The sequence below is a fragment of the Anopheles nili genome, chromosome 2 (genome assembly GCF_943737925.1).
Source record: "Anopheles nili chromosome 2, idAnoNiliSN_F5_01, whole genome shotgun sequence".
Taxonomy (NCBI): domain Eukaryota; kingdom Metazoa; phylum Arthropoda; class Insecta; order Diptera; family Culicidae; genus Anopheles; species Anopheles nili.
Genome location: NC_071291.1, coordinates 43,138,562 through 43,162,787, shown reverse-complemented (window position 1 = coordinate 43,162,787; position 24,226 = coordinate 43,138,562). Strand labels below are relative to the sequence as shown.

Sequence of the window (24,226 nt, the reverse complement as noted above, 5' to 3'; positions counted from 1 at the left end):
ACCATTCGACGCATCGGATCGGATGCGAACAATCCCCCGCAAACCCACGGGGACAGTTTAACGAGTTTCAAATGTCCTTTTGCTTGCTTTCTCTGTCGCTCGCGCGCCAGTGCTCCTGTAAGTGCTTGTCTACCTAAAAAAAAGGCCCGCCAAGACGATCTGACCGCGAAAATGTCACCCCTAAGAGCCAGGTTCGTGCTAGATGAAGTTAACGGCCAACTAACCGACACCGGTGCGCCGGATGTTGCGGACTATTTTCCTTTTTGTTTTTTTTTTGTTTTGTTTCCGGCAGCGGAGGCAACACAATGCGCTTGGTGTGCGTTTAGTACTTCTGAGTTCTGAGCAGTTACGATGTTGTGGACGGATAGAGACATTAATTTCCTCCCAGCCGCGTAGCAGATACGGCACCGAGTGAACCAATACGACGTTGCACATGGGAAAATGAGACGGACAAAACTAATCCTGTGTGTGTGTGTGGCGACCAAACAAATTCCGATCGCAACTCCGGGGCGCATACGGTGTCCCTTTTTTTATCGCGGGTTTTGCGAGCCCATAACTTCACCACAGCACGAACGGCTGCAGGACATGACAAAACATCCGCACGGTCAGTCGATCTGGTTTGGCCGCTTACCCTAACCTAGTGGCACCGGTCGATGCGTCCGCTCGTCATAGACGCGCTGGTTGGCCAAATCGTGCGCTAAACTATCAGAAACCTCTCGGCAGCAGCATGACCAGTGCCAACAGAACCGCACACAGCGCAGCCGAACCCAACCCGTACAAACCATGCGATCCGCTGATCTTACTAGTTTCACCCGGATTGACGACGTGAATCTTCCAACCCAGGTTGCGATGGGTGAAGCACTGGTGGAGAGAGGTTTTTGGATGGTTAAAATGTGACCGGTTCACTCTGAGAGACACAAACTTACCTGATAGTACACGAGATCGGGTGTCTCATCGACGACCGTCCAGTTAAGGTAAGCCGGTTGACCGTTCGGATCGTCGCAGATTAGTTCGAGCGTTTTCTTGTACTCCTCGAATGTGGCGATTTCCTTCGACCGATCGATGGTTTTGTGCTTCCACTCGCAGTAACGCCCGGCTGCGGGTTAGAGTGAGAAAACGAAATGAAAATGCATTCAGATGCAAGTGTTGTCCATGTGGGTTCGAGAGCATCACAGTTTCTGTGGTTTCCCCAACACTTTCACCACGAGTGGATGAAACCGAACACTAGAGGGCGCTCGCTACGTTTGACAGTTGCCGTTTCTCAAAACCCACACACCACGAGAAAGCAAACGAAGGATCAACTTACCGCCGGTTGGATACGCGAAACCATTGGAATCGTACATAACGCCGGCGTACACGGTTTCGCGTCGTTTCTTCTCATCCGTCAGCTGCCCATAGCCTCCTTCGTTCGAGCTGGTGATGTACAGCGGATGGTATCTGTGGTGAAGAATGGACGAGCGAAAGTTTAGCCGACGAGCGAAAGATGGTTTGCAAATGAGATCCACAGCCACCGGGATTTCGGGAATTGAGACATTCATGCCATGGTTGCAACCATGGTGGGAAAAATGTTACTTTCAAACTTCATTCAAACTTATATTCGTTTCATCTCGTCGTTCCTTTTCTATGTTCGAGAAAAGCTGCAATCTATTTACGATTTCGCAACTCGAGCCGGGAAGCTGAGATGAAAGCGTTAGCGGAAGTGCGAGAAGAATAAATGTCCTTTTTTGGTATCGGTTGGAAGTGGTCGGAGAGACACGCCCTGTTGAGACGCCTAGACGTTCGTCGGGGACTTCCAAATTGAGTGAGCATTCCATGTTGATGAAATGAAGCGCATCATGCTAGTGGAATGTTGTTTAAAGGCAATACCGAAGGGCATGATGCCACTTTGTTAATAAGGATGAATGGAACATTAGGCTGAAAGATTCCACGAGAAGATATGGCTCCCATGAAAAAATGATGAGCTTCAAAGAATTACTAGGTTAAGCAATTCGGTATGCCTCTGTGCAACGGGACATCCTATTGATGGCAGTTAAAAGACAGGCTTTCGAATATCTTCCAATTCCGACATCTCGAAGGACTTCAGCAGAAATTTCTACAAGAACTTTCTCCCACACTTACTTGGCAGGTTGGGCCGTATTATCGCCACCCTCGACGATGAATGTGTACGTTTGTCCTCGCTCGACATAAATCTCCGGGATGAGCAGATCGTTCATGTACCAAGCAATGCCCCACGACGAGGTACCTGTGACGGCCGTATATCCACGTACGCTTCCGGTCGGTCCAATCCGGGCCGTAATCGTCCTCTCGCCCAGGATCGTACGCGATGGCCACCCATCCGGTGCGTTCTCCTCACGGAAGGTGTCCAACGCATCCGTACAGGTGTGGTCATTCTTGGACGCGAAATCAATCTGCACATCGTCCACCGTCACCTCCATGCCCGTGTGCGTGTGTGCGTTGGCTTCATCCCGTGAATTAAGCGGTCCTATGGCGGCAATCACCGAAACCTGCCGGTCCAGCGGGTAAGCTCGGTCATTAACGGCTTCGTTCGTCTGCAGAAGTCGCCGGTATTTGATCTTCGTCACACCATGGCTACGATCACCGGACACTGGAAATGGGCAGAGATGTAAGGGTGTGATCCTTACAATCAAGACATGCTAGAGGACTCTGGAAGCAGCTCAAACTTACGAATCTCGACATCGTTCTTGCCACCGATGCGTTCGTCTGGGCAGACACCCTGCTTGCCATCACACTGAGCCAACGCGGACATATAATAGTCCTCAGCTCGGAATCGACGTTGACGTCGATCGTAGAACGCCACCACAACATCAGCACCAACCATCTGCGGGTGACCGTGACTGCCGGAGATCCCAAACGCCATGTACTGATCCTCCCGGATGCGTCCAATCAGCTCGATCACGATGTAGTCGCCGTTAACCTCCCACATGACGTTAAGCTTACCACGGAGCAGCTCCTTACAGTTGACGTTGGTCGGTTTGCCCGTGGGTTGCGTAATCACTGTGGACATCGTTGTCGTCGTCTGGAACAGTTCGTTGCGACAGGAAGGAAAAGAAAAACCAATTGTCAGTAATGCAGTCGAGTGCAGGGCAAACGAAATGAAGAAAACTAGTCGAAGACGCCGCACGAGAACACAACTAGGCGTATGAGGTCGAAATGTAAATGAAAGCAAAATGTATTTTCTTGTTAAAAAGCAATGCTCATTTACCGGCTTGTACCACCAGGGCGGCTTGTTATGAATAAGTTAGAGAGAAGAAAAAGGAGCAAACGTTAAATGCCGCTCGATTGATCGGGTGGATCTGATGTCCTTTCCGTTTTGGATCACAACCTACCGCTATCTTTGTTTGACCGAGAGCCGGCGGTACATCGAGGTCCTTCGGGATGTAGACGTGCCCGAAGTTTTGCCGGTACTCGACGCACCAAACCGTCAACCAGTCGATGTCGTACACGGTCAGGTTGCCTGGAAGCTGAATCTCGATGTCCTCACCCTGGTACCCGCGCAATGGTTCCAGCGAACCGATCTCATTCGGAACCTTCGTGCCCATGATGTTGGGCTCGGAACCGTTGCCAACCCAGAAGTACGCATCTGGGCCGGCTCCGTCATAGTGCAGGTTCGGGATGTAGAATGTCTTCGCATCCAGGATGCTGATGTTGCTCGAGCGCAATCCGTGCGCCAGTCGCTTGAATTCTGGCAGGACACGCGGTTTCGGGACGTCCAGTCCGGGTGGGATGAAGATTTCTCCAAAATCGACCTGTTGGAGGGAGAATTGGGAGCAAGCGAGATGTGAGTGGGGGAGAAAATTCGGTTGATGGAAATGAGAAAAACAGCCACTGGCGCTGACAAAGCGCCACTTGAGACCGGTTGAAAGTGGATCCGGGTGCGTGCTGCTGACGTTTATTGGAGTGAATTTTTAGGGTGGCGGGCGTTGTCGGATGGTGCCAATTATAATTGCATTGGCCACTCGATTCTAATGAGATCCTTGCCGAAAATGTGCATAGTATTGAGAGGGGACGAGCAGTTCGTTGCTATGGGCCAAATTATAGACTGGAAGCGTTTGAATATTTAAAGACTCGTCGTTTTCGCAATTTGCTTTTAAATGACTTAATACGCAGAAACTGTTGAACTGAGATTATAGCTAGAGAAGAAGCTTCGGGAAGAATGTCTCATGAAGTTAGTTCAGTCTCCAGAGAATGACCATCGAAAACACGTTGCCCTTATGATGTGTGTTGCAAATTATCAGACTCATTTTATTCCTGATTGCTATTTATTGTGGCTCAAATAGCTTATAACCAGGTGATACGGGCAAAAGTTCCCCGTATCGATTGGCGAACGAAAAATCTCGCGCGATTTCCACGCAGCACCTCAAATTCATTACGGTAAGTGGAAAACGCGGGAAAAAGAGGCACCAGCTGAGTCAGCCCTTGGCTGTTTCGTCATTGTCACAGCCAACTGGGCAGGGAATCATTGCGTGCGTGTGCGTGCGCGTCTGACGGGAAACACGTTCGTCCTTTAAGAAGGCAGGCGCTCGAGGTAACGATGGTAACGGGTGCTATCCGTCATGGCGGCCAAAGGTGTGCACTGGGAAAGGCTCCGGCTCGTTTGCCGACGCAGGCGCACTCGAGCATCCTTTTCCTTCCCCCAAAACGTGCGTTTATCGTGAATTTATCAATCTGCACCACCCCCATCGAGATGAAAAGGGGATTGTGCGGCCCACTCGGGTGGCGTCATCCGGCGAGGGCGAAAGTGCGTCGTTTGAATGAACGAATCGAGCAAGCAAGGACATGGGTGTCATGGTGACGAAGGCAAGAATCACTGGATGAGACCAAAGCCATCGAGATGCGAACATCGAAGTCTCGGACCAGGTGTGGGCTTCTTTGCTGGGAAAACGACGCAATTTAAGGCATTGCTTAGATGCACATCAAAGCAAACCTACGTGTGCCTTAAAAATGCGCCCGTCGTTGTGAATGGGATTTTTCCGGGATACAAAAAAACGGAGCTTATTTCAGTTGGTTTGGTGACGTCGTGTTTAAATGTATGAGCGCACGGGAAATTCAGGTGAATCGGATGTATGTGCTATTTTTGATCTTAAAATAACCGCCGGTAGAGTGAGCAAAAAAAGGCAATGCTGATGTTGCCGTTTGTGATATCATCAAAGTAAAGTGAGACAGTTGTAGCAATTTCGCAACATTGCTCAACACACGAAATGAATTCACAAAAAAAGAAGCGTTTAAAAACTCTTGTGGTAATAATTTTGCTCTAGCTGTTTTAGGAACATAATAAATACGTATAAAGAAGATTCAGCTTTCGATTGTGAATGATGAAATCATTTTGGTATTGCTGTATTTTCGTGACCGGATTTAGCCGACGGGGATTGCCATAATGGTTCTAGGAAGCTGAGCTTAATTGTGAAAACCGATAATTTTTTGGGGCTGATGGATGTTTTATTCGTATGTGAAAGATGAAGAGAATTCTAACCAAAGGGGTATGTGATAAGCAACATATTCAAGTTTGTTGGAAAAATTTTGAATAAAACAATTTGGATATCCATTACACGTAACACAAAATTTGAATTGCATATCGGCTTTCGCAGTTTCAAATCGAACTAAATATACTCATTAAGTAACTGCTCGTAGAATATATCTCCATTCTGCATGCACCACAACGACATGCAGTGACGCAGAAGAGTAGCAATCATTTTACTACTGACCTTCTTTTCGTGAAAGTAATTAGCCACCTACAGCAATTCGACAATTCATTGAAACATATTTTTCCGGAACATTGATTCGAAATACCTGTAGGTTGCAAATAATTATATCGCTTCAAAAGCATGAAAAGCCATAAACCTCTGGAGCCTCTGGAAATTCCAAAGCCAAAGCTTAACGCGTGTGTCAAGCCTATTAGTGGCATTTCCAGCACACCACCGTTTCCCTTTGATACACCACAAAATCCCTTCACAGTCAGGTTTCCGCCCACAATGGTCGTCCGCTGTTTGATCGATGGCATCGGCTTCAAACAGGCTCCAATACCCGTGCTTCGTTTGCAGTAGTTAATTCATGCCAAAACTTACCGTAAACCGGCGACACCAAACCGACAGCCATCGAATGTCGCGAATACGCTTGCCCATCGGCAGCTTCAGGATGATGTCCGTGTTGTTATGCTGCTGCAGCACCGGTGGTTCCCTGAAAGTAAGAAGGACATGCGTGTGAACAATAGTGTGGAGGCTTTCATCTCACCCAAATGTGTCTTTTTGAGAGGCGACGGTCAAACATAGATTTAATTTCTCACGAGCGAAAAGTCGCAACCGCCTTAAAAGGTGTACGTCTCAAGTGGCAGTGAGGCGCGAAGGACCTTCACAAGGACCTTCGCACTTGTCTCCAGTGAGTCTTATCAGCGTGGCTGTTTATGCACATTTCTCAACATTTTTTATGCTGATGAGCGCGAGGTCCATCAAACCAAACGAGCGTGAACGGGCGAATCGCTTTCCAATGTTTCGGAAATCGGATTTTCATCCCCCTACACCTAGGGGTTTCATTTCCATGTTGTTGTTGTTTTTGTTACTCTTCCCCGCCGATTCGCTGTTGATCGTTGCCGGATCCGATTCCTCTTCGATCGGGTCAGATTACACACAGCGAACTGGGAACGTTTATGAAAACCGATACAAAATTCCCCCGCGTTGTGTCCTCACAGCCAGTGTCGCGTTTCCTGCACTTTTCCTCACTCTCATTCTCTCTCTCTCTCTCGTTTTGTTTCGCTCTTCCCACCCAACCCAACCCCCCCATCCGGTGTCGCGTTCGCCCTTAATCGATCATTATTTAATGAGGTGTAATCTTAGATATATAATTCGTTATGCTTGTTTCCCGTGCAGATTGCCGTGCCGACCGAATTACTGGGGTGGCCCCGAGCGGGAGATCGAAACCATAAGCGAGGGGACCTGCAGGTTGGGAGTGGGAAGAAAAACGAATCATTACTTTCCACACTTTCCACCCGCACCCGGTTGTGGTGGGGAACAAAAATTTTCTGCCGACGTGTGTAAAAGCGTGGCCAGCGACGGTTTTCTTTCTTGCCATGTTTTTTTGTTTCATCTTTGGTTGTTGAGGTTTTTCCATTCCCTGTTCGTGGAGTCAGATCACACGTTCCGGTCTGGAACCGGGACTTTGGGTCAGAAAACCAGCACCATACTGTTCCGTTCGCTGTTCGTTTAAGGACAACGTTTCGTTCTGTGTCCTGCCACCGTCCTACCAACACCCGAAGTGGGTGGAAAAGTTTGCTCTCGTGCAATCCGCCCGCACGAGTTTTCCTCGTTTTATTGCACGGCCAGCGCGAGGAGTGAACCAGCACAGAAAAGGGTTTATTTTTTCACGTCACCGATTACGACGAACCGAGCGTCCGTTAGGCGACGTATAAAGTGCCACAAATGCCCGCGGCCTTTCCCAACCCAGGGTTTTTCAAATTTTCAACTTCCAACGCAAGGGATGGTTTCGGTTTTGAGGTTTCGGTAGCATCGTTGCACGAAAAAAAAGAAAAACCACTCCGAATCCGGTGGCTCCAGAAGGAGTAATGGATAAAAAGGGGGAAAAATGGAGTACGAGAGAGCGAGAATGGGTGTTTGTATTCATAGGGTAAGCCACCGGGCACGGACGTGCGCCAGGACAATGGTTTCGCACGCATGTTCCGCTTTTCCGACCGGGCGTCCTTAAGCCACTTGGCGCGAGAGCTCGAACAAAACGAGCGAGGGTGCTTCTTTCTTCGGTCAGTCGAACGCGAAAGAATCACGGCACTCGGGCGCTGAGAGCTCGTGGATTTCTCGGTGCGGTAGATTTCCCGGCAATCTGTTCGTTATCCTTGCCCCCGGGGTAAGGGGATAAGGCAAGCGAATGCGGTAGCGTCCCGGGTTTTTATTGTATTTTCCATGGGTAATATGCTTTGATGAATTCATATGCTGACGGTTGCGGATTTTCAACAGCACAAACGTTTTCACTCGGACCGGGGTGGTGGTTGGCATGGAGAATTGAAGAGCAGACAGGGGTTGATAATGCTGAAAGAAGCGTAGGTGCCATCGTGTGCCAGCGAGTTCCGGGCAGGCGTAATTTGATGAACGTAAAATGATTGGCAAACTGTGTACTGATAACCGTGAAAACCCGAGCGATGCGTGTGCGCTTTGTTTGCGCGATAAATAGATGTGGGGTGCCTTGTTACACATTTATGTTTTAATATTTGCCGGAGCCAGATCGATCTCGTGTACGGGTTCGGATGCAGCAAGCGAGTAGCAAATAACTCATTTTTGGGCTCGATTCGTGTCGCAAACAAGGACGATGTAACGGAGCAAGGATACAAGCACGCTTTTGGTGCACGGGGTTGCTGTGGTAGTTGCTTCAAGCTATGTAAAGGTAGAACATGAATATGCCGAATGAAAGGCGTTTCATGGCCGTCTGTTTGCCTGTCAAGGGAAATTCAAATAATGAAGTTGCAACGGGCATCAGTGCTCTATTGATTCAAATCTTTAAAGCATCTGTTGGAATTGAAACGTACAACTTACATGAGCGATAATGCGATTTACAAGGTCTGTGTAAAATGTGCCTTACCATTGGGGAAACATCGATTACAAAGTATAATAGCTGTATCCTTCAATTTATACAACTTGATCTAATTATAGTGCTCGCATGATTGATTGCTTGATAAAACGTATGGTACGTATGAACAGCGGCCAGTAATTTATGACCGCTATTACCAAACGCATTAAAATTTAAAAAATGTAGCAAGAAAAAAAATCAAGAGAGCAATTAATCCACCTTTGCTATCTGTTGTGGCCATTACGAATCACGCAATCGAACGAAACGGCACTTTACTGGCAAAGGCAAAAAAAATACGCTTGCCACAGGGTGACTCGTCAATCTCACCGCACGTGGACCGCAAGGTTGTGTTATTTTCCCAACATGTCGCGCACATACTGACGGGTGAAGGAACAGAACAAAAAATGACTGCCATCCATTACCGTTTGATCCTAAGCCATTACTTTCCGGCCCACGTCGCATCCGGGAATCCTTTTGCCCGTGATGTCCGTGCCACGGATCGAAGCCGTTCAAATGCCTTCGATCGAACCATCTCCTTCTCCTTCTCGTCCTCCAGGTTGGCCACAATTATTAATGATGTGTCGAAGGCGCCAGCGAGGTACATTAAAGCCCAACCTGCGAACGACCCACCGACCCTCGGAAACCCAATAACGAGAGATTCCAATTTCCTGCCGGCCCATTTCGTCAATAGATCGGTGGTGGGTGGTGGGTGGGTGAGTGTACATTTTCCACACCCCCAGTGGTATCGTCCCCGTGACCAATGCATCCCCCCACGTGCGAGTCCTTTTCATGGCGGCCAAAAACGTGCCAAAAAATGGGACGCACCGACACCCTCCTGAAGGCACTTCCGGCCCCGTTCGGCACCGGAAGTCGGCCGTTCGGGGACCGAGGACGGAGGGACGGGGCAATAATAATTTAAAATGAATTTTCATTACGAACCCGCCACGTGGCGTCAACAATGAAGTGCATTAGGCGTTTCAATAACCGTTGGCGCGAAATGCGAACACGTAGAAGCTTCCACCCACACTACGGCATGGCGCGAGTTTGGGACGATGGAAAATCCCACCTCCGAAATATCGTGCCCGATTCCTGGCAGGCGCCAGGACAGGCGTCTCACGATAGCGGGTGGAAAGTGCATATTTATCAGCCACGCGTGGCTACCAAGCGCACCAAAAAAGAGCACGTTCATGCGTGTTTTCGGTTCGGTTGAGTGGATGGAAGTTTTTCTCTCCCAAGCCAAAGCCATCCTCTGTATCTGTTGCGTCGTTGCGTTGAACGTTGACGGGAGCCGTACAATTTTCTGGCCAACCTCCGTACGGTGGCTCGAGTTTCGCGCGCGGTAATGAAGTTGTACGATTTTTAAAAGGCCTTTTTCTTTCACAACGCACCTAATCGGTCACGCGCTGCTTGGTCACGTTTGGGCGAAGGCGCGTCGGTTCTCGTTAATATGCACCACCAGCACGTTTTTAATCTTGTGGCTTACCCAACGCGCCCAGAATTGTCGATGGGACTTGGCTGAATTTACGACCCGCACTCGGAGCCTCGTTTTGCTTTTGGTGTGTGAAAAACGGTGGAAATTTCGAAAATATGGCATTCGTTCGCCGTTACGTTCACCCGAGCATATGGTCGAATTGGTTATTGCATTTGCTGGTGCTACTCCACAAAACAAAGTGCAGGCGAGTGAGCGAAAAAAGAAGAAAAAGAAGAAGGAAACACTTCATCCCCCCTGCTCGAAAGCCTGCGTCATCCCTCACTGCTGGTACAGGGCAGGGCGATGGAAATTGTGCCCGAACCACCCACCAACCAACACCGGCATCAATCCAATCAGAGAAGGGGAATATTGTTTCGATTTACGCGGAAGGTGTTCCGGTGCTGGGGATTTGTGAGTTGCGGAGTGAGTCGCCCTCCCAAAACGCGCCCGGCTCGTTATGTCCGATCGATAAAACAAATCCTTTTTACGCGTAATCACTTATCACGCGGGTGCCGAGGATGCGTGTTTCGAAAGCCGAATCGGGAAGACGAATGCCGAGGTGAGGATGAAATCGAGCTGACTTCGGGTGGCACTTGAGCAACTCCCAAGCAACTCCTAGCTGGCTGTTGTGTAGAGGGTAAATCAGACCATTGCCGTGCTGACGCCGATTGCGCTTGTTGGATTTAGAGACAGCTTGTTCGAAAATCCCCGCGATAAGGAGCCACTTCTTAAGGGTTCATGTTCTTCAGAAGCACGATTATGGTTTTTATTCCATCAGTAGGGCAATAAAGGAAAGAAAAAAAACCCAACGTCGATGATTCTAATACCTCGACATTAGTGTGCGATAATAAAGACAGGAGTGTTGGATTAAGCTCACATTTTTGTACACTTATCACACGCAGTGGCGCCATTTTCTACTATTAACTTAGATTGTTTCAATGCGATTTTAGCCCACCGTGTACGTCCGTGCGCAGAATCAAAACAAAAAAGGGAAACATAAAAGTAAAATTAATCAATTAAGCGAACCATCAAAGCGTTGAGGAGCGTTTCTCGGAAAAACGCTCAAAAAGGGTTCACAGTTTCCGCGCATTACGTTATCGATAATCCCTGCGAGCGGTATCGCTCGGTGCAAATCTAAATGGAAAATCGGCCGCTTTCCCCGAGAGGGAAAGATTATTCCCTTCAGACGAAAGTGAGTGTGTGTGTGTGAGAGAGAGAGCGAGAGAGAGAAGCACTCGTGGGCGCAGGCGAATTCTACGCTTAATTGACACGCCTATGATTGATATGCATTTGCGTTAGCACGTTGGCGATTGTAAGTGTTGATTGTGATCGCTTTCAGTGAAAACTGGCCGCCAGTGTGGTTCGCAATTTTCTTAGACACGCGGGAAAACACACATTTTTTAAAGCACGTCAAAAACCACCGCCGACGAACTCAACTCATATATGCAAGAGACCCTCCGATGGCGACGTCGTCCTGTTCAATCATAATCCATTTCAATTAAACGCTCAAGTGCGACAGCCAGCAAACTCCCATTCTGTCGACCATCCCACACCACGAAAACGTGTCCTTCACGATGAGCTCAGCCAGAAGGACGACCTGGCACCTGGCAAGGGCTTCGTATGAATGCCTGCTCGTTAACCAGACGCGGTGGGTTTGGCACGGCTGAGCGCCGCTAGGAAATGCATAATAATTGTCCGTGACATACCGACCAAAAAGGCCGACACCCCTAGGCCGGTGGTTATGGTGGTGGTGTGGGTAATTGCTGGTGACATCGCAATCGCACCCCGAGTTCCATTCACAGCTCATCCGCAGACGTTGACATCTCGCGTTAAGAGTAGAGACAAAATGGGGGCGAGTTTCTGCTTTCTTCTTCTTTTATTCTTACCGCTTCTTTGTTGCCAAAAGACGACTTACACACACACACACACCCAGCGATGAGGCTGGGAAGAAAATGCAACTCTAGAGGAGACAAAAAAAAGCCACCCCCGGGAGGCTATAATCGCGCCCAACCAAATGGCGATAAATTGTGCTCGATTGCAGCCAGCGCTCGGTGTAATTTAATTAACTTATAAAGCGTACCGATCATTTGTTGAATATTTAATTTTCGCACATCGCTTCTTCCCGTGCCGGTGCTAATCTGAGCGACAGAGAGCGACGACCCGAGAAGCACACTCTCACGCCGTGGTCTCGGAATGCGCGCGCTGGAAACGTGACGAAATGGTTGGTGTGGCACCATTACGGTGCTTAATCTCTGGTAAATGGTTCAAATTCCTGCTCCCGGTGGTTGGGCAGCGGAACCAAGCGAAAGGGGACGCACTCGGAAGAGTCTGGCGCAAAGCCCCTAAATAAAAATAGATTAGATAGGATGCAGGACTATTATCGTCCGCTTCCGGCACGTTTCCGAGTGAGGGGTTGCACACTCGTGGTGTTGATCCTTTCGGTTCTGGCAGGATGGGAAGTTCGCCTTCCGAAGGCACCCTCATTCTTCCTGGTGGCCTGGTTTTGCGGGAAGTTCATTTATTTTGTGACTCCTCCCGCCGGAACGGGCTCCACCCAGAGCCTGTGCCGATGGGTGGGAGGGAAATAAAAATTTATGTGAATTTTATGCGTAGCACTTCCGGCCACGTCCTGTTGCGTACGAGTCGCGTGGCTTGCGACGATGAGTGGTTGAGGCGTTTGTATTTTTTTTCCTTTTCTTGCTCCCAAAGAGCTCAAATTAAGACGTCACGTATTGGACGTACAAGTGTGACACACTTTAAGCACTTTAAGATCCTGCAGACAGATGAATACGTACCGTCCGCTGTACTCCTCCGGGTACGGGATGATGTATCCTTCCGGGCTCGGGCGGGCCGAGTTGCCAACCCAAAAGAACGCGTCCGGTGCGTTACCATCGTACGCGAATCCTTTGACGAACAGTGTCGATTCGTCCACAGCAAACACGTGACCCTAACACGATCGGACGAACGAAAAAAAAAGGACCTCATTAGCTGGGCAGCATTGAACAGATCGCATCCCTAGCAGAAGGGACATTACACCGTACCTTGATACCATGGGCGAAGGTCGTCAGTTTTCCGATATCGCGACCATAGTACGGTTCCTTCGGTGCTCGACAGTCAACTGCAATGGAAGAGAAGCGAAGAAAAGAGGACGTTGTATGATTTCGTTATGGATACTGATCGGTGATGAGTGGTGATGAAAATTAATCTGATTATGCGGAGCGAAATGCTGGGATGGGACTAATAGGTTTATGATGCGTAAATTCGTTCGCTTACTAAATGCAGTGATGGTCGGTAACAACGCACTTCCTATCGTCCATTTGTGTGCTGCATTGTTCAGCCAAAATACCAAAGTCAATCAACACAAATTTTGTAGCCCCAACAGTGCGTTGAATACTTGCAAATGTAGAATGGATGGCTTTCATGGCTTCAATACGTCTTTCATAGAACAACACGTTGTCCTTTTGCAAAGCCAGCATGCTTTTAAATCAACACATTGAATTCATCAGAACAACCTCAAAAGAAGCGCTTAGATTGCTAAAAACCGATTGGTTCTGGCTTTTTTTCGGACTCCATTACGATGATTAATTCCATTCATCCGTATCACCTTAAAGTAAATCTTCGTCCTAACCCTTACGAAAATGTACCACGAGTTTACTTTAAGGAACATGAATGTTGTAATCAATGTATGGTATTATACGATCACAAAATGATATTGGCCACCTATTATGCATTATAATTGATTTCTAAAGCTGTAAAAAATGTATATAGGCCTTAAAGGGAATCTATTATCGCTTATAGATAGAGGCAAGAAAAAACGTGCCGCCACTTAATCGTCGTTTTCAGCATCTTTCGTGGAATCATGCCCAATCTGAAATGCAAACGCACCAGCTTCGTGCAAGCGACATCTCATTCTACCAGCTACCACTGGTTCCGCCACATTCCCGGCCGGTAGTAGAACAAGCTGTAAAACGCTACCTAAACACCCGCGCATCTAGATCACAAATCCCCGGGCACCCTTTCTGTTTAGGGGTTCGGTTTTTAGCTTTGTTTTGCTTCAACAGCAACACCCCACGGCGGCGCGCCACGCGGATCAGGTTCGTACACACTGTGTCAACATCCTCGCAATACTCTCCCATCACGGAAGGGACACCGGAAGCCACCACCGCCGTCGGGAAAAACTGGACCCGTTAGCCTCCGGGGACAACGGCTTACGGTTCCGTAGAAAACGAATGGGTCGGTCGGGGTGGAAAAAAAGAGATACATCGTGCGCATCGGAAAAACAGCGGGAAAAGGGCCCGTTCCGGACAGCGGGAATCCAAGCACCAATCCGAGATTGCATCTTCACTGGCGGGAAATTTGCCTTCCCCCTTCGAGGGTGGCTTAAGCGAGCAATATTAAAGCTAAGCAAACAAACCTTCGTGGGCTTCAGCTTTGAAGCATCGCTCACGACGAACGGTGAGTTTCGTCGATCGAAGCCGATGGATGGGCAGAAAAAAGAATCAATCGCACACTCTCTCTCTCTCTCCTTGTGGACACCTCGGGAAAGGAAAACGGAAGCCACGGGACCAAGAAAACGCGACCGGGAAAACCGCGCCACCAAAGGAAATGAAACCTGTCGACGGCCAGCGAAGCGTCCGACTGCGATTGGATAATTAATGCTGACAAGGACGACGATGTGATGGGACATTTATTTATCCACCAACACGGGGGCAGAAAAGGAAAAAATGCACGGGAAAGAATTACAAAAGGGGAAAAACGAAACCGAAGGGAACGCGCCACCGACAACAAACACCGGTTCCGCACTCGAGCGTAATGGCGTGGTAACCGGGAACAAAAGACTTTTAACGATATTAAACGGGCTGGCTGGTGAATGGGGTTTCCTTTTTCTTTTTCTTTTTTCTCCACCACCATCGCCGGTGGAAAACTGGTGGAAAACCCCCAAGGAAAATCGATGCCACCGTACGGACGCGAGGATAACAGCTTGTGCGCCCGTTATCCTTGCTGGCTGGCTGGCTGGCTGGCTGGCTGGTTGGGAATGAATTTTACATTTCGCACACCGTTTCGAGGAGCAAAAGCGAAGGACGTGTGCCATTAAACGGCACCAATGCAAGCGAACCATTGGACGTGTGGCCGTGCGTGCGAAGGATAGTGTGCGGTGCGTTTTATTACGTCCCACAAGCCAGGATGTAACGCGTTCACTTTTGTGCTGATTCGTTACTTGCGTTTTCTTCATGTCACCACCATGTTTTAATGTACTTCCGGTTGATGCTTGGTTTGCGTGCCGCACGTCGATCGATTGAAGGTGTACGGTTTGAGTGAAGACCAAAACGATCCGGGGGTTGCGTTTACCGTCTAATTGACCGTTCGAAGGTTCATCAAACGAACGGACGAATTCGATTTCGGTGACCGTTTCGGATGAGGACTAAGCTCCATTTTTTTTTGTGTGGAAAAACGATCAACCGGATTGGCCCGAAGCAGGAAGGATACGAGGAGTTTTTCATCGTTATCGATTCCATTAAAACCACCAGCATCGATCGGGCTCGACGGGCTTTTGATGGAAAGCGCCCAAAATGATTCAAATTAGTGTGCACAAAAGTAACAGCCAAAGGACATCTTCAAGGATGTGTGTCGTAGTTGCTGAAATGTTCTCTTGAAACCCAAACGCACCGTTCTTAACGAGTCACGCATGCAATGGTAGATCTGTTTGTTGTTGAGGAAAATCCAAGGTGGCTACGAAAAACGAGACAAACGTCTATCTCTCTCTCGCTTCAGCGCGTTCCACGTTATCTTTCCAGGCGCGTTCGTGCGTCTTTCCTGCCCACCAAAACCACCGGTAAGCCGCCGCGGATACAGGGACCGGGACGCCGAATGATTCGGCCGATTATGAGGTTGCGAATCGTGAATGCGCGTTCGTTGGGGTGGTTTTTCGCGCGTGCAGGAGCAGGATTAATCCGGCTTTCCTATCGCCCTCAACGCTGCCGTCATGCATTATTGGCCCCGTGCCGGATCTCCGGGCACCTTTTGTCTCGTGCTTTCATCGAATTATGAGCCGGGCCTCCTTTTAGCGTGTGTCGGTTTTCCACGGGTATCGTGGGTACGTTTCAGAAGATCCGAAGTCGAAACGACCGACCGTACCGAAATCCTATTACGTTCGTCAACCGGCGATAGGAGAGATAGAAATTAGATCAGCATCTGCGCGGTCTCAGACAACACTCGAACCCGCCGGAGAACGCTGATTAATGCGAGCGTCTGTTGTCCTGGGAAACGTGCGGCAGTATCTAATACGAAAGGCGGCTCGTTTAAAGCGAACCTGCCCGTTCTAGGTGCGTCACCCCATCCTCCGGGGAGCCCAGTTCCGTGCAGATGACAGTTATTGAATGAGTTCAAATATTTGCCCTACAATCGATACGATTCCAATTGCTTCCCCGACCAGCAGGGTCCAGCAGGTCAAGCATCCCTCTACCCGGGGGACTTCTCTCTCTCGCTCTCGCTCAAGAGCTCCGGCGCCGGTAAAAGGACAAGCAATGCCGTGATCCCGCGCCCGGGAGCGCATAATGGAAAATCGGATAAATCAATAAACTTGACTTCGGTTGGGCGGCACGGCCTCGGAACCACTCGAGAGATGTCTGATAAACGTCAACGGCCGCCTGGTGGATGGTGGTGTAGTATTTCATCGATTTTGTTGCGTTTCGCGTGGAGTCGGGGAACAATTGGGTGAGTCGTGGAAAAATGCACCCGGTGCAGTCTTAAAGGTGCCAACATCCGCCAAGAAGCCACAGCACAGTCAGTTGGTCACACGCAACCTCCAACACTAGCGCCCGATATGCGGATCATCACCCAGGAGTGAAGCGTATTTTTTTCTTTGTTGCCTCTCTCACTTATTTGTGACAAGCGGAAAATGAAATTTTGCCACTTTTCCGGGCACGCTGGCGGACCCCCGGTGATCGTTGGCAAGGCAAGCGAGAAAGAGCACGCGAATGCCACCGTTTGATGTCTCCCTCCAGCGTTCGCAAGTGTTGGGATCATTATTTTTGCGATATAAAGAACCCGCGAAGGGTGAATCTTTCCCTTCGATCGGAACCGAAAGGATACACCGGCACACTGGGGGAGGTTTTCCCGGTTCCCTAGTGCGCGGTTTCTCCCTTTCGGCCTGCAAAAGTCGGGAAGAGAGAAACGAAGAAAACGAAAAAAAAGCGGTAGAAATATGACGTGCGACCGAACGCCGCAAACCGAACTAATAATGTTTAATGAACTTCTTTTCCGGCCGGCAACACAGTAATGGGTAGATTATTATCGGGCATAATCTCTGGCGTTTCTGTCCCCCTTTTTTTCGGGAGTCTATGGGTGTGGGTGTGTGTGTGTGTGTGTGCCTGCACACGCGCACGCTCGCCTAAGGACACGGTAATAAAGGGCGCAGGGCCGTTGACAGGGATTTGCCTTCGGGTTGCGGGTCGGATTGCTTCTATTTTGCTGCGTTCCGATTCCGAATCCGATACAATCTTTACCTCCATCCGGCACGGTGAGTTGGAGTTGGAGTGAGATGCTTTCAATGCTGGAACCAAAATGGCATTCAAAATGGCCCCAAAGATACGCCTGTGGTAGGGAGAGTGTCTATGGACAATCTAAAAATTACAATCTCGATAAATCAAAAACGTCTATGGGGAAAATACACAGTGCATTTTTTGTATTGATATTTTCCTGTGTGAAAACAACCTACCCACACCCTTATAGCGGTGCTGTAGTCCTTGAGAAACTTCGTAAATAATTGCTGACAAATAAGTCATTGTGCTCTTTCCTCCAGTGCGCCATACGTCGACATTTCGCATAATGCACCTGCACAAAGCGAACTTCCACTTTTGTGACTCTCTCTCTCTGCAATCCTTCTACACATGCGGCCCCGCGGAACCAACCCCGATTACGATGTCCTCATTATGGGATACACTTTTCCGCTTGATTCGCTTCACGGTGGTGTCCTCGGGAAAAATATACCCCCCCCCGGGGAACAGATGAGTCCGCACACCATCTGAGCCGGTGTTGCATCCTTCATCCTTGGGTCGGATGCTGCCACATTTTCATCCTGAGCTGGTGTGTGTTTGTTTGTTGGGCAAAAAGTCCCAGAGTCCCGGAGTGTCCTGGTGTCCCGCCGTGCAGTTTTACACCTGCACAATCACAAATGGTAAGGCGCATTTCCATGGGGACTGTAAGGATCGAGCGAATCCTTGCTAAGCCGTATGCCTACTTCCACACACACACGCTAAGGAGTGGAGCCATTGTGTCTGTTTGGTGCACCGAGATGGAGACAAATATTGTTAAAGCGGGCTCTCGAAAGTCGTCCTAAAGCGGTGGATTGAGAGTGAAAATTCATGCTGGGATTTGCGATGGTACAGCTGTATGTGGTTGTGTGTGAGTGATGAAGCCGATGTTGAATTGTTCGTCACTCGTCGAATGGATTGCTCGGAAGGGCTCTTTAATACCTGTAGCATATATTCAGCTTTGCGGTCTTCATTTGTTGCACTTCACGCGTTGCATTCGAAAACCCACGAACATTGTCTGTTATTTATACGCACAACTTGGAAGCTTCGTAGAATTTATTTACGCAAGCACTCTAGCGCACATCATTTGCGCTCATAATCGCTTTCAAACGGGAGTATTCATTCGATTGGAAATCGCACCAAATGAGACCAATTTAAAAAAAAAATCCGCTGCCATAACACTCTGATAGCTCAATGCGACAGCCAAGGATTCGGTTGCCGTGAGCGCTTGTAAATTTATACGGCATTCATCTCACCATCTCTCTCTTTCTCTCAACAGCCCTTCAAAAGTACAACCCCCCCACGAAAATACCAAGCCATTAAACCACACCAGTATATGTTCCAATTTGCTACGGTACCGCCCTTAACACCCCTACCGTGGCCCGCAGAAGGGCATTCGGGCGTCCTTATGATTTATGACTTAATTTTGCGATCAACACGTGTCGGGTGCCCGTAGTTCGGTGCGACTGTCGACGGTTCCCTATGGCAACGGTTCTCGAGTCCTTAGCCCTTAGGGCCAACCCCACTGCAAGTTATGGTTACCATCGATATGGTTATTATAAAAGTCTTATCAGCAAACCCCGCCAACGGTGAACGGGAAACGCCCGGTTGGAAAAATCTCGCCCCGGGAAGGGCCTCGTAAAAAGTTGCCACCCTCACCCGCGTGTGGTTTGCCCAGTTTCACTCGTGAAAGTGGGAACAACGGTTTTACGATTGCCACCAGCAGTGGGAGTGGGTGAGGATACTATGATCTGTTAATTATGTACGCTTTATGCCGAACAAATCGACGCCCGGTCGCTGGGTGTAGCCAATTAACGGACGGGAAATGATAACAGTCGACTGGCGTTCGCGCTGTTTGGGTGGTGATTGATGTTTTTTTTTTTGGTGTTGCATTGGTCCTTATTCCCCAGAAAAGCTGAATATTTGGCGGCTCGCTTGTTAGCGAGTCCTTGGAAGGGTCCTTTGCAAGGCTTAAGAGATGTTTTCCATGCGCGAGGCAAAGATCATTAGGTTTGATACATTTTGTCATACGTCTAATTTTTCGTTGAAATTATTCCATGGGGCTTTCTGTAGACAAAAATGGGGTTTTCCGCACATAGCAAACATACAGTTATCGAACCAGTGAAGAAGCAAAGAAAATTGTACTCCATTGATGAAGGGAGGACTCGTCCGTCCGTCCGTAGTGTTAAAATGGTTCGACAATCGGTGTACGGTCAAGGCCTACTTTGCTAAGCTAAGCTAAGGTTTTCTGTAACTTAGAATTTCACGTAGCTTGATATTCAATCCTGCGTTTGGAGGAATCTCAGTCGAGATTCGAACCCGATACTATCATGTGTGTAGTGCTGCACGCTAACGCTTCGGCTATCGAGCTCCCCAAATCGAGTCGAGAACGATAAGTACTGTCTAAATTCAACATTAACCCTTTTCTCTACTCCCAGTTTGTATTTCCATCCTTATAGGAAATCCAAAAATGCCATTTTTGACGTGCATTACGTCATGTACCGTGAACCGAAAACAAAATGTGCCTTTGTTCAACCTAATTCAGGGCACCTGGAGCTTAATTCAGAGGTATCAATGACCGAAACAAACTCTCACCCATCACAGCATCAGCGTGTCCATAAATCGAGCACCTCAAACCGACGCCTCAGTGCCTCCAAAAAAGCGAGTCCGGAGCAAATGTCGAAACCCCCCTAGGTTTGCCTCCATCACCGAACAACTCGATCGCCCGCTATCTCGAAGGGAGCACCTTCGTAGGTCAAAAAGGTTGCACCCATAACGGTCGAAAAATCGAACCAAACCCAGGTGCGCAGAAGCTTTAAAGCTACCGCCCGCAGCGGCCCGTAAAGGTTGAAAAAGGGCGCCCATTACGCAACGTTCGGTCGACACGTTCCGCAAGTTAAGTGCCCCTTTCGCGATAAATGTGCACCACTGCGAGTTCCGGTAAGCCGCACAAGCTGGAGCCATCGAAAGAGCCGTCGAATGAACGCACCCTGTGCCTGTTGAGGGCACGGGTTGATCGACATACTTTCCATTCGCGTCACGCCTTCGGTGCTTACTTTCACCGGCAGGTTTTGTTGTGGTTTGCAATTAGCTGGCGAAGGAGGGGCACACTGTCGCAGAAAGAAAAGGGCAACGAAAGCACCGCTCGGGAAGGAGTCAAAGATAGGCGTGCTGTGGTAGAACAACTGCGACCATAGATGTGAAGTCGCAGACCCCTTGCGGTGCCTTACGTCATGGAGTTTCGCAATCACCAGGTGAACCAGGGAGTGAAGAGCGAAAGAAAACGTGTTTGCGTTCCGATCGTGCCCTATTTGGGGTTCACGCTCAAGGCACGCTTGCGAGTTGAGAAGCTAGCAGGGGGACGTTATCTGACGCTTACGCTTCGTTGCTTTGAGACTTCGAGACACAAGAAAGGCGAGATCTTACGATCGGTTGTGATGGTGCCACCACTAAAAGATTTGCTTCTTGATGAGCTTAAATTCGGCACGGAACCGGATTTTTTTTTCCGGCGTGTTGTGATGATACGCAGTAATTTGTGCTCACAAATGGCTGATGGGACACCAACGGCGTGCTCATCATCACGATTGCAAAGCAAACCAAGGTGACGCGACAAGGCTGTGGAAAAAAGTGAAAGGAACAGCCAAGTGGAGGTGGGCACAGAAAAATCAACCATGAAGCAGCTTCCATTGGTGCCATTGAGTGGGAATGGATGGAATAGAATAGCGGACGATGTTGCGTCATTGTAGGAAACATCTGCCACCTGGTGGGGTTTTACTCAAGGCAAGGGGAGAATGGAACGTGACTTTGCGGGAAGGACATACGCAGGAATTCAGGGCACACAGTGCAATGATTAATTTGACGCTAGATCAATTTGAACAGCTCTCAAGCGTACCGAAAGCACGCATAAACAACCAGATCATACTCATACCGAGCCCTCTCCCGAGGAGATCATTGGCTAAAAATCAGGACCTCACTACAGCGTTGGCTTAGCCAAACAAGAGTGTCATAAACTTTGACAACGTACTTCAACAAACCCGCTTTCCTTTCGCTCGTTCACAGGGGATTCGGGACGATGTGTAAACGCTCGTGAAGCTGCCCGTCGGGAACGCCTTCACACGTCGATAGGGTTTTGTGGTTTGGTATTAAAAAGTTTACGATCACTTAAAGTCGCAAAACGTGCTCGAAACCCCCCCAATGGGCGTAATAAATTCCTTCTAGGGTTTATGTGCTAATCTCGCCCTGGTTATCCAACCGAAGGGTGCCCATTCTATGCAAAAACAGACCATACTCTAAACCAGACAAGCAGCCTTGACCGTTTCTCGACGAATGGAAACGTCGTTACGTCAGGATACGGTCTATGGTTGGTGACCCATTGTCTCAGTTTGTGCTCCCATCGGCTGGAGCTGCTCGAGCTTGATTAATACGCCACCGAATCGCACATTAAAACTCTATCAAGCGTCAACCTCTCCGAACCCTCTTAGGGGTCTTAGGGTCTTAGGTGGGCAGCATAATTGCAGCTTGTTGTTGTTCTTTCGCTGTTGTTTGTCTGGCGCGAGTGAAGGTCTGGGAATTTTTCGCTACACTCGTGTGATCCAGACAATGATCGTACGATGGGCACGGAAGAACAAAACCAGCGTGAGTTGTTTTTTTTTGACTCAATAAAATTACGCAAGACTGACGATCGTGTCCTTGAAGCGTGGTTTCCATGCGTAACCGATACCATGCGAGACAATAAAACGGTCGGTGGAAGAATGCTCGTTTTTCCCTCTTTAGCGTTTAGGTCTCCTGACTCGTTAGGACGACTTCAGAGTACTCTACTGCAGGGCTTCAGAGCCAGCTCTTTATAAACATTCAACCTGTTACATCAACGCGTCGAGAGCAAAGAACTCGAGAACTGGAAAAAGTACAACTCCACACACCTCAAGTGTCCGTGCACTAGCAGCTTCTTTTAAAGCCGATGGCTTGCAAGGACATCTTGACCCGTGAAGACTTCGTGAAGATCCTGCGTACTGGCATGAGGCGCCAGCTTCCGACTTACCTTTGACGGTCTGCAGCAGCAACAGAACAAGTCCTGCTAGAAGCGAAGCATCCCTGGCACGTGACCCTGACCATGGCCAATGTCCGGTCTTCGTCCTGCCCATCAACACCCTGCGGGCATCCTCCGTCCGGTTGCGAGTGTGTTCCCTCGGCTCCTTCGACACCACCTCCGGCTCCCACCACTCTTCCTGCTCCTTCTCCTTCTCCTCCTCCTCCTCCTCCTCCTCGACCGGTCCGCCGTTCCTCGTGGACACCGGACAGGGAGTCCTTTCACACGGGAGCTCCTGCTCCGTGCGACTCTCGACGTCTCCACCACCGCTCACGTCACAATCACTCGCCCAAGGATCCACCATCATGGCGACCACCCACACACGGATTTTGGTGGGGTTTTTTGAGGTGGAGATGGGCGTGGGGTGGGGACGAACCTCTGCCGAGCGTTACGCTCACGCACCGCGTTTGCACTTTTCCAAAATGGCGGTCAGTGGCACATGACACAGGCGCGCGCGCTTGTAATGGCGGCCCTTTTATGCGTACACTTAGGCTTCGCGGGACTACGTTTGGGGGCGCTAATTGCAGTGCTGCGTGTTGTCAGAGGGGTGCGGGAAAGAAGAAAAAAAAACGGGAGGTGCCGGAAAAAAAAAACGAAAGAAAAACTAAACGTCTCAATTTTTGCAGCACTTTCTTGTATCGCTTTGTGGACGCGCTTTGTTTCACTGTATTATGACCACGAAGAAGGACGATGGGTGGTTTTTTGTTGTTGTTGTTGTTGTTGTTGCTTTGGGGCTTTTGTTTGAACTTCCAGAACTGTTCCAGAACGGTCGTGATTACTACATCACCCGCCCACCGTCGGTGCACTCTATCACAGCATCATTTTCCACTTGCTGCAGGTGGACACACACACGCACGCACGTACACACGGTGTTGCGGGAAAATTTACACTCAACCAGCCTGCTAGGATGTGCGTTACACTGACACTTTGGTACGCGAACGAAGGAAAAAAAAAACAAAATCAAACAAAAGTCAAACTAAATGGTTGGTTGGGGGGGGGGGGGGGCGAAAAAATAAAGCTGTGAGAACCGAAAAAGGGTGCGAAAAGCCTCAAAAGCCCCACTGCATCGTAGTGTGGCCGGTGCACAGCTGCATTCACCGATCCATACCGTTTCACACGCCGTCCGTGGTCACTGTGGCATCGGAAACGGACCAAAATCCGGTCCGGAATGTTGCCGCCGGAAGTCGTCGTAAGGGCGGACTCGGTGGGAGGAGGAGTGGCTCTTCAGGAGTTGAGTTGAGCCAAATCAGGAGCTCAAGGCCGGCCGGTGGAAATTTCGGGAAATTTCCATCCCCCGTCTCGTGGTCACTTGATGGCCACACAAAATGGCCGCACGCACAAAACGCACACGCGGATCGAAGGCAGCAGAGTTTCGGGGGCCGGGCCGGGGAACACGAATGAAGGGCAGGACAATATGGGTTCTGAGGTGGGTGGGTGTGTGTGTGTGTGTACTGTCACAACCCAAGCGTTGGGTGGCACGCGTTTTGCTTGGAGCTTTTGAGCCGGTACCGTGGGAGACCTGGTGCCCGTCCGTTCGCCAGGGATTTTCGT

General features: G+C 49.3%; 1 protein-coding gene across 1 annotated transcript; it reads right to left on the bottom strand.

The window, feature by feature from the left end:
* Positions 1 to 705: 705 nt before the first annotated feature.
* On the bottom strand, positions 706 to 22,979 carry LOC128723575 (protein Skeletor, isoforms B/C). Its single transcript, XM_053817334.1, has 11 exons — positions 22,628 to 22,979; positions 13,099 to 13,175; positions 12,853 to 13,004; positions 6,084 to 6,195; positions 3,348 to 3,767; positions 3,224 to 3,244; positions 2,686 to 3,037; positions 2,119 to 2,605; positions 1,307 to 1,437; positions 927 to 1,096; positions 706 to 861 (listed from the first exon to the last, which is right to left on the bottom strand). The coding sequence occupies exons 1-11, from the start codon at positions 22,977 to 22,979 to the stop codon at positions 706 to 708; spliced, it is 2,430 nt and encodes an 809-aa protein (XP_053673309.1).
* Positions 22,980 to 24,226: the final 1,247 nt, after the last annotated feature.

Coding starts and splice junctions, on each gene's coding strand:
- LOC128723575 (XM_053817334.1), bottom strand. CDS start 22,979: ATGGTGGATCCTTGGGCGAGTGATTGTGACGTGAGCGGTGGTGGAGAC. Junction 3,245..3,347: donor TCGGTCAAACAAAGATAGCG/GTAGGTTGTGAT, acceptor ATTCATAACAAG/CCGCCCTGGTGGTACAAGCC. Junction 3,038..3,223: donor CGCCCTGGTGGTACAAGCCG/GTAAATGAGCAT, acceptor GAACTGTTCCAG/ACGACGACAACGATGTCCAC.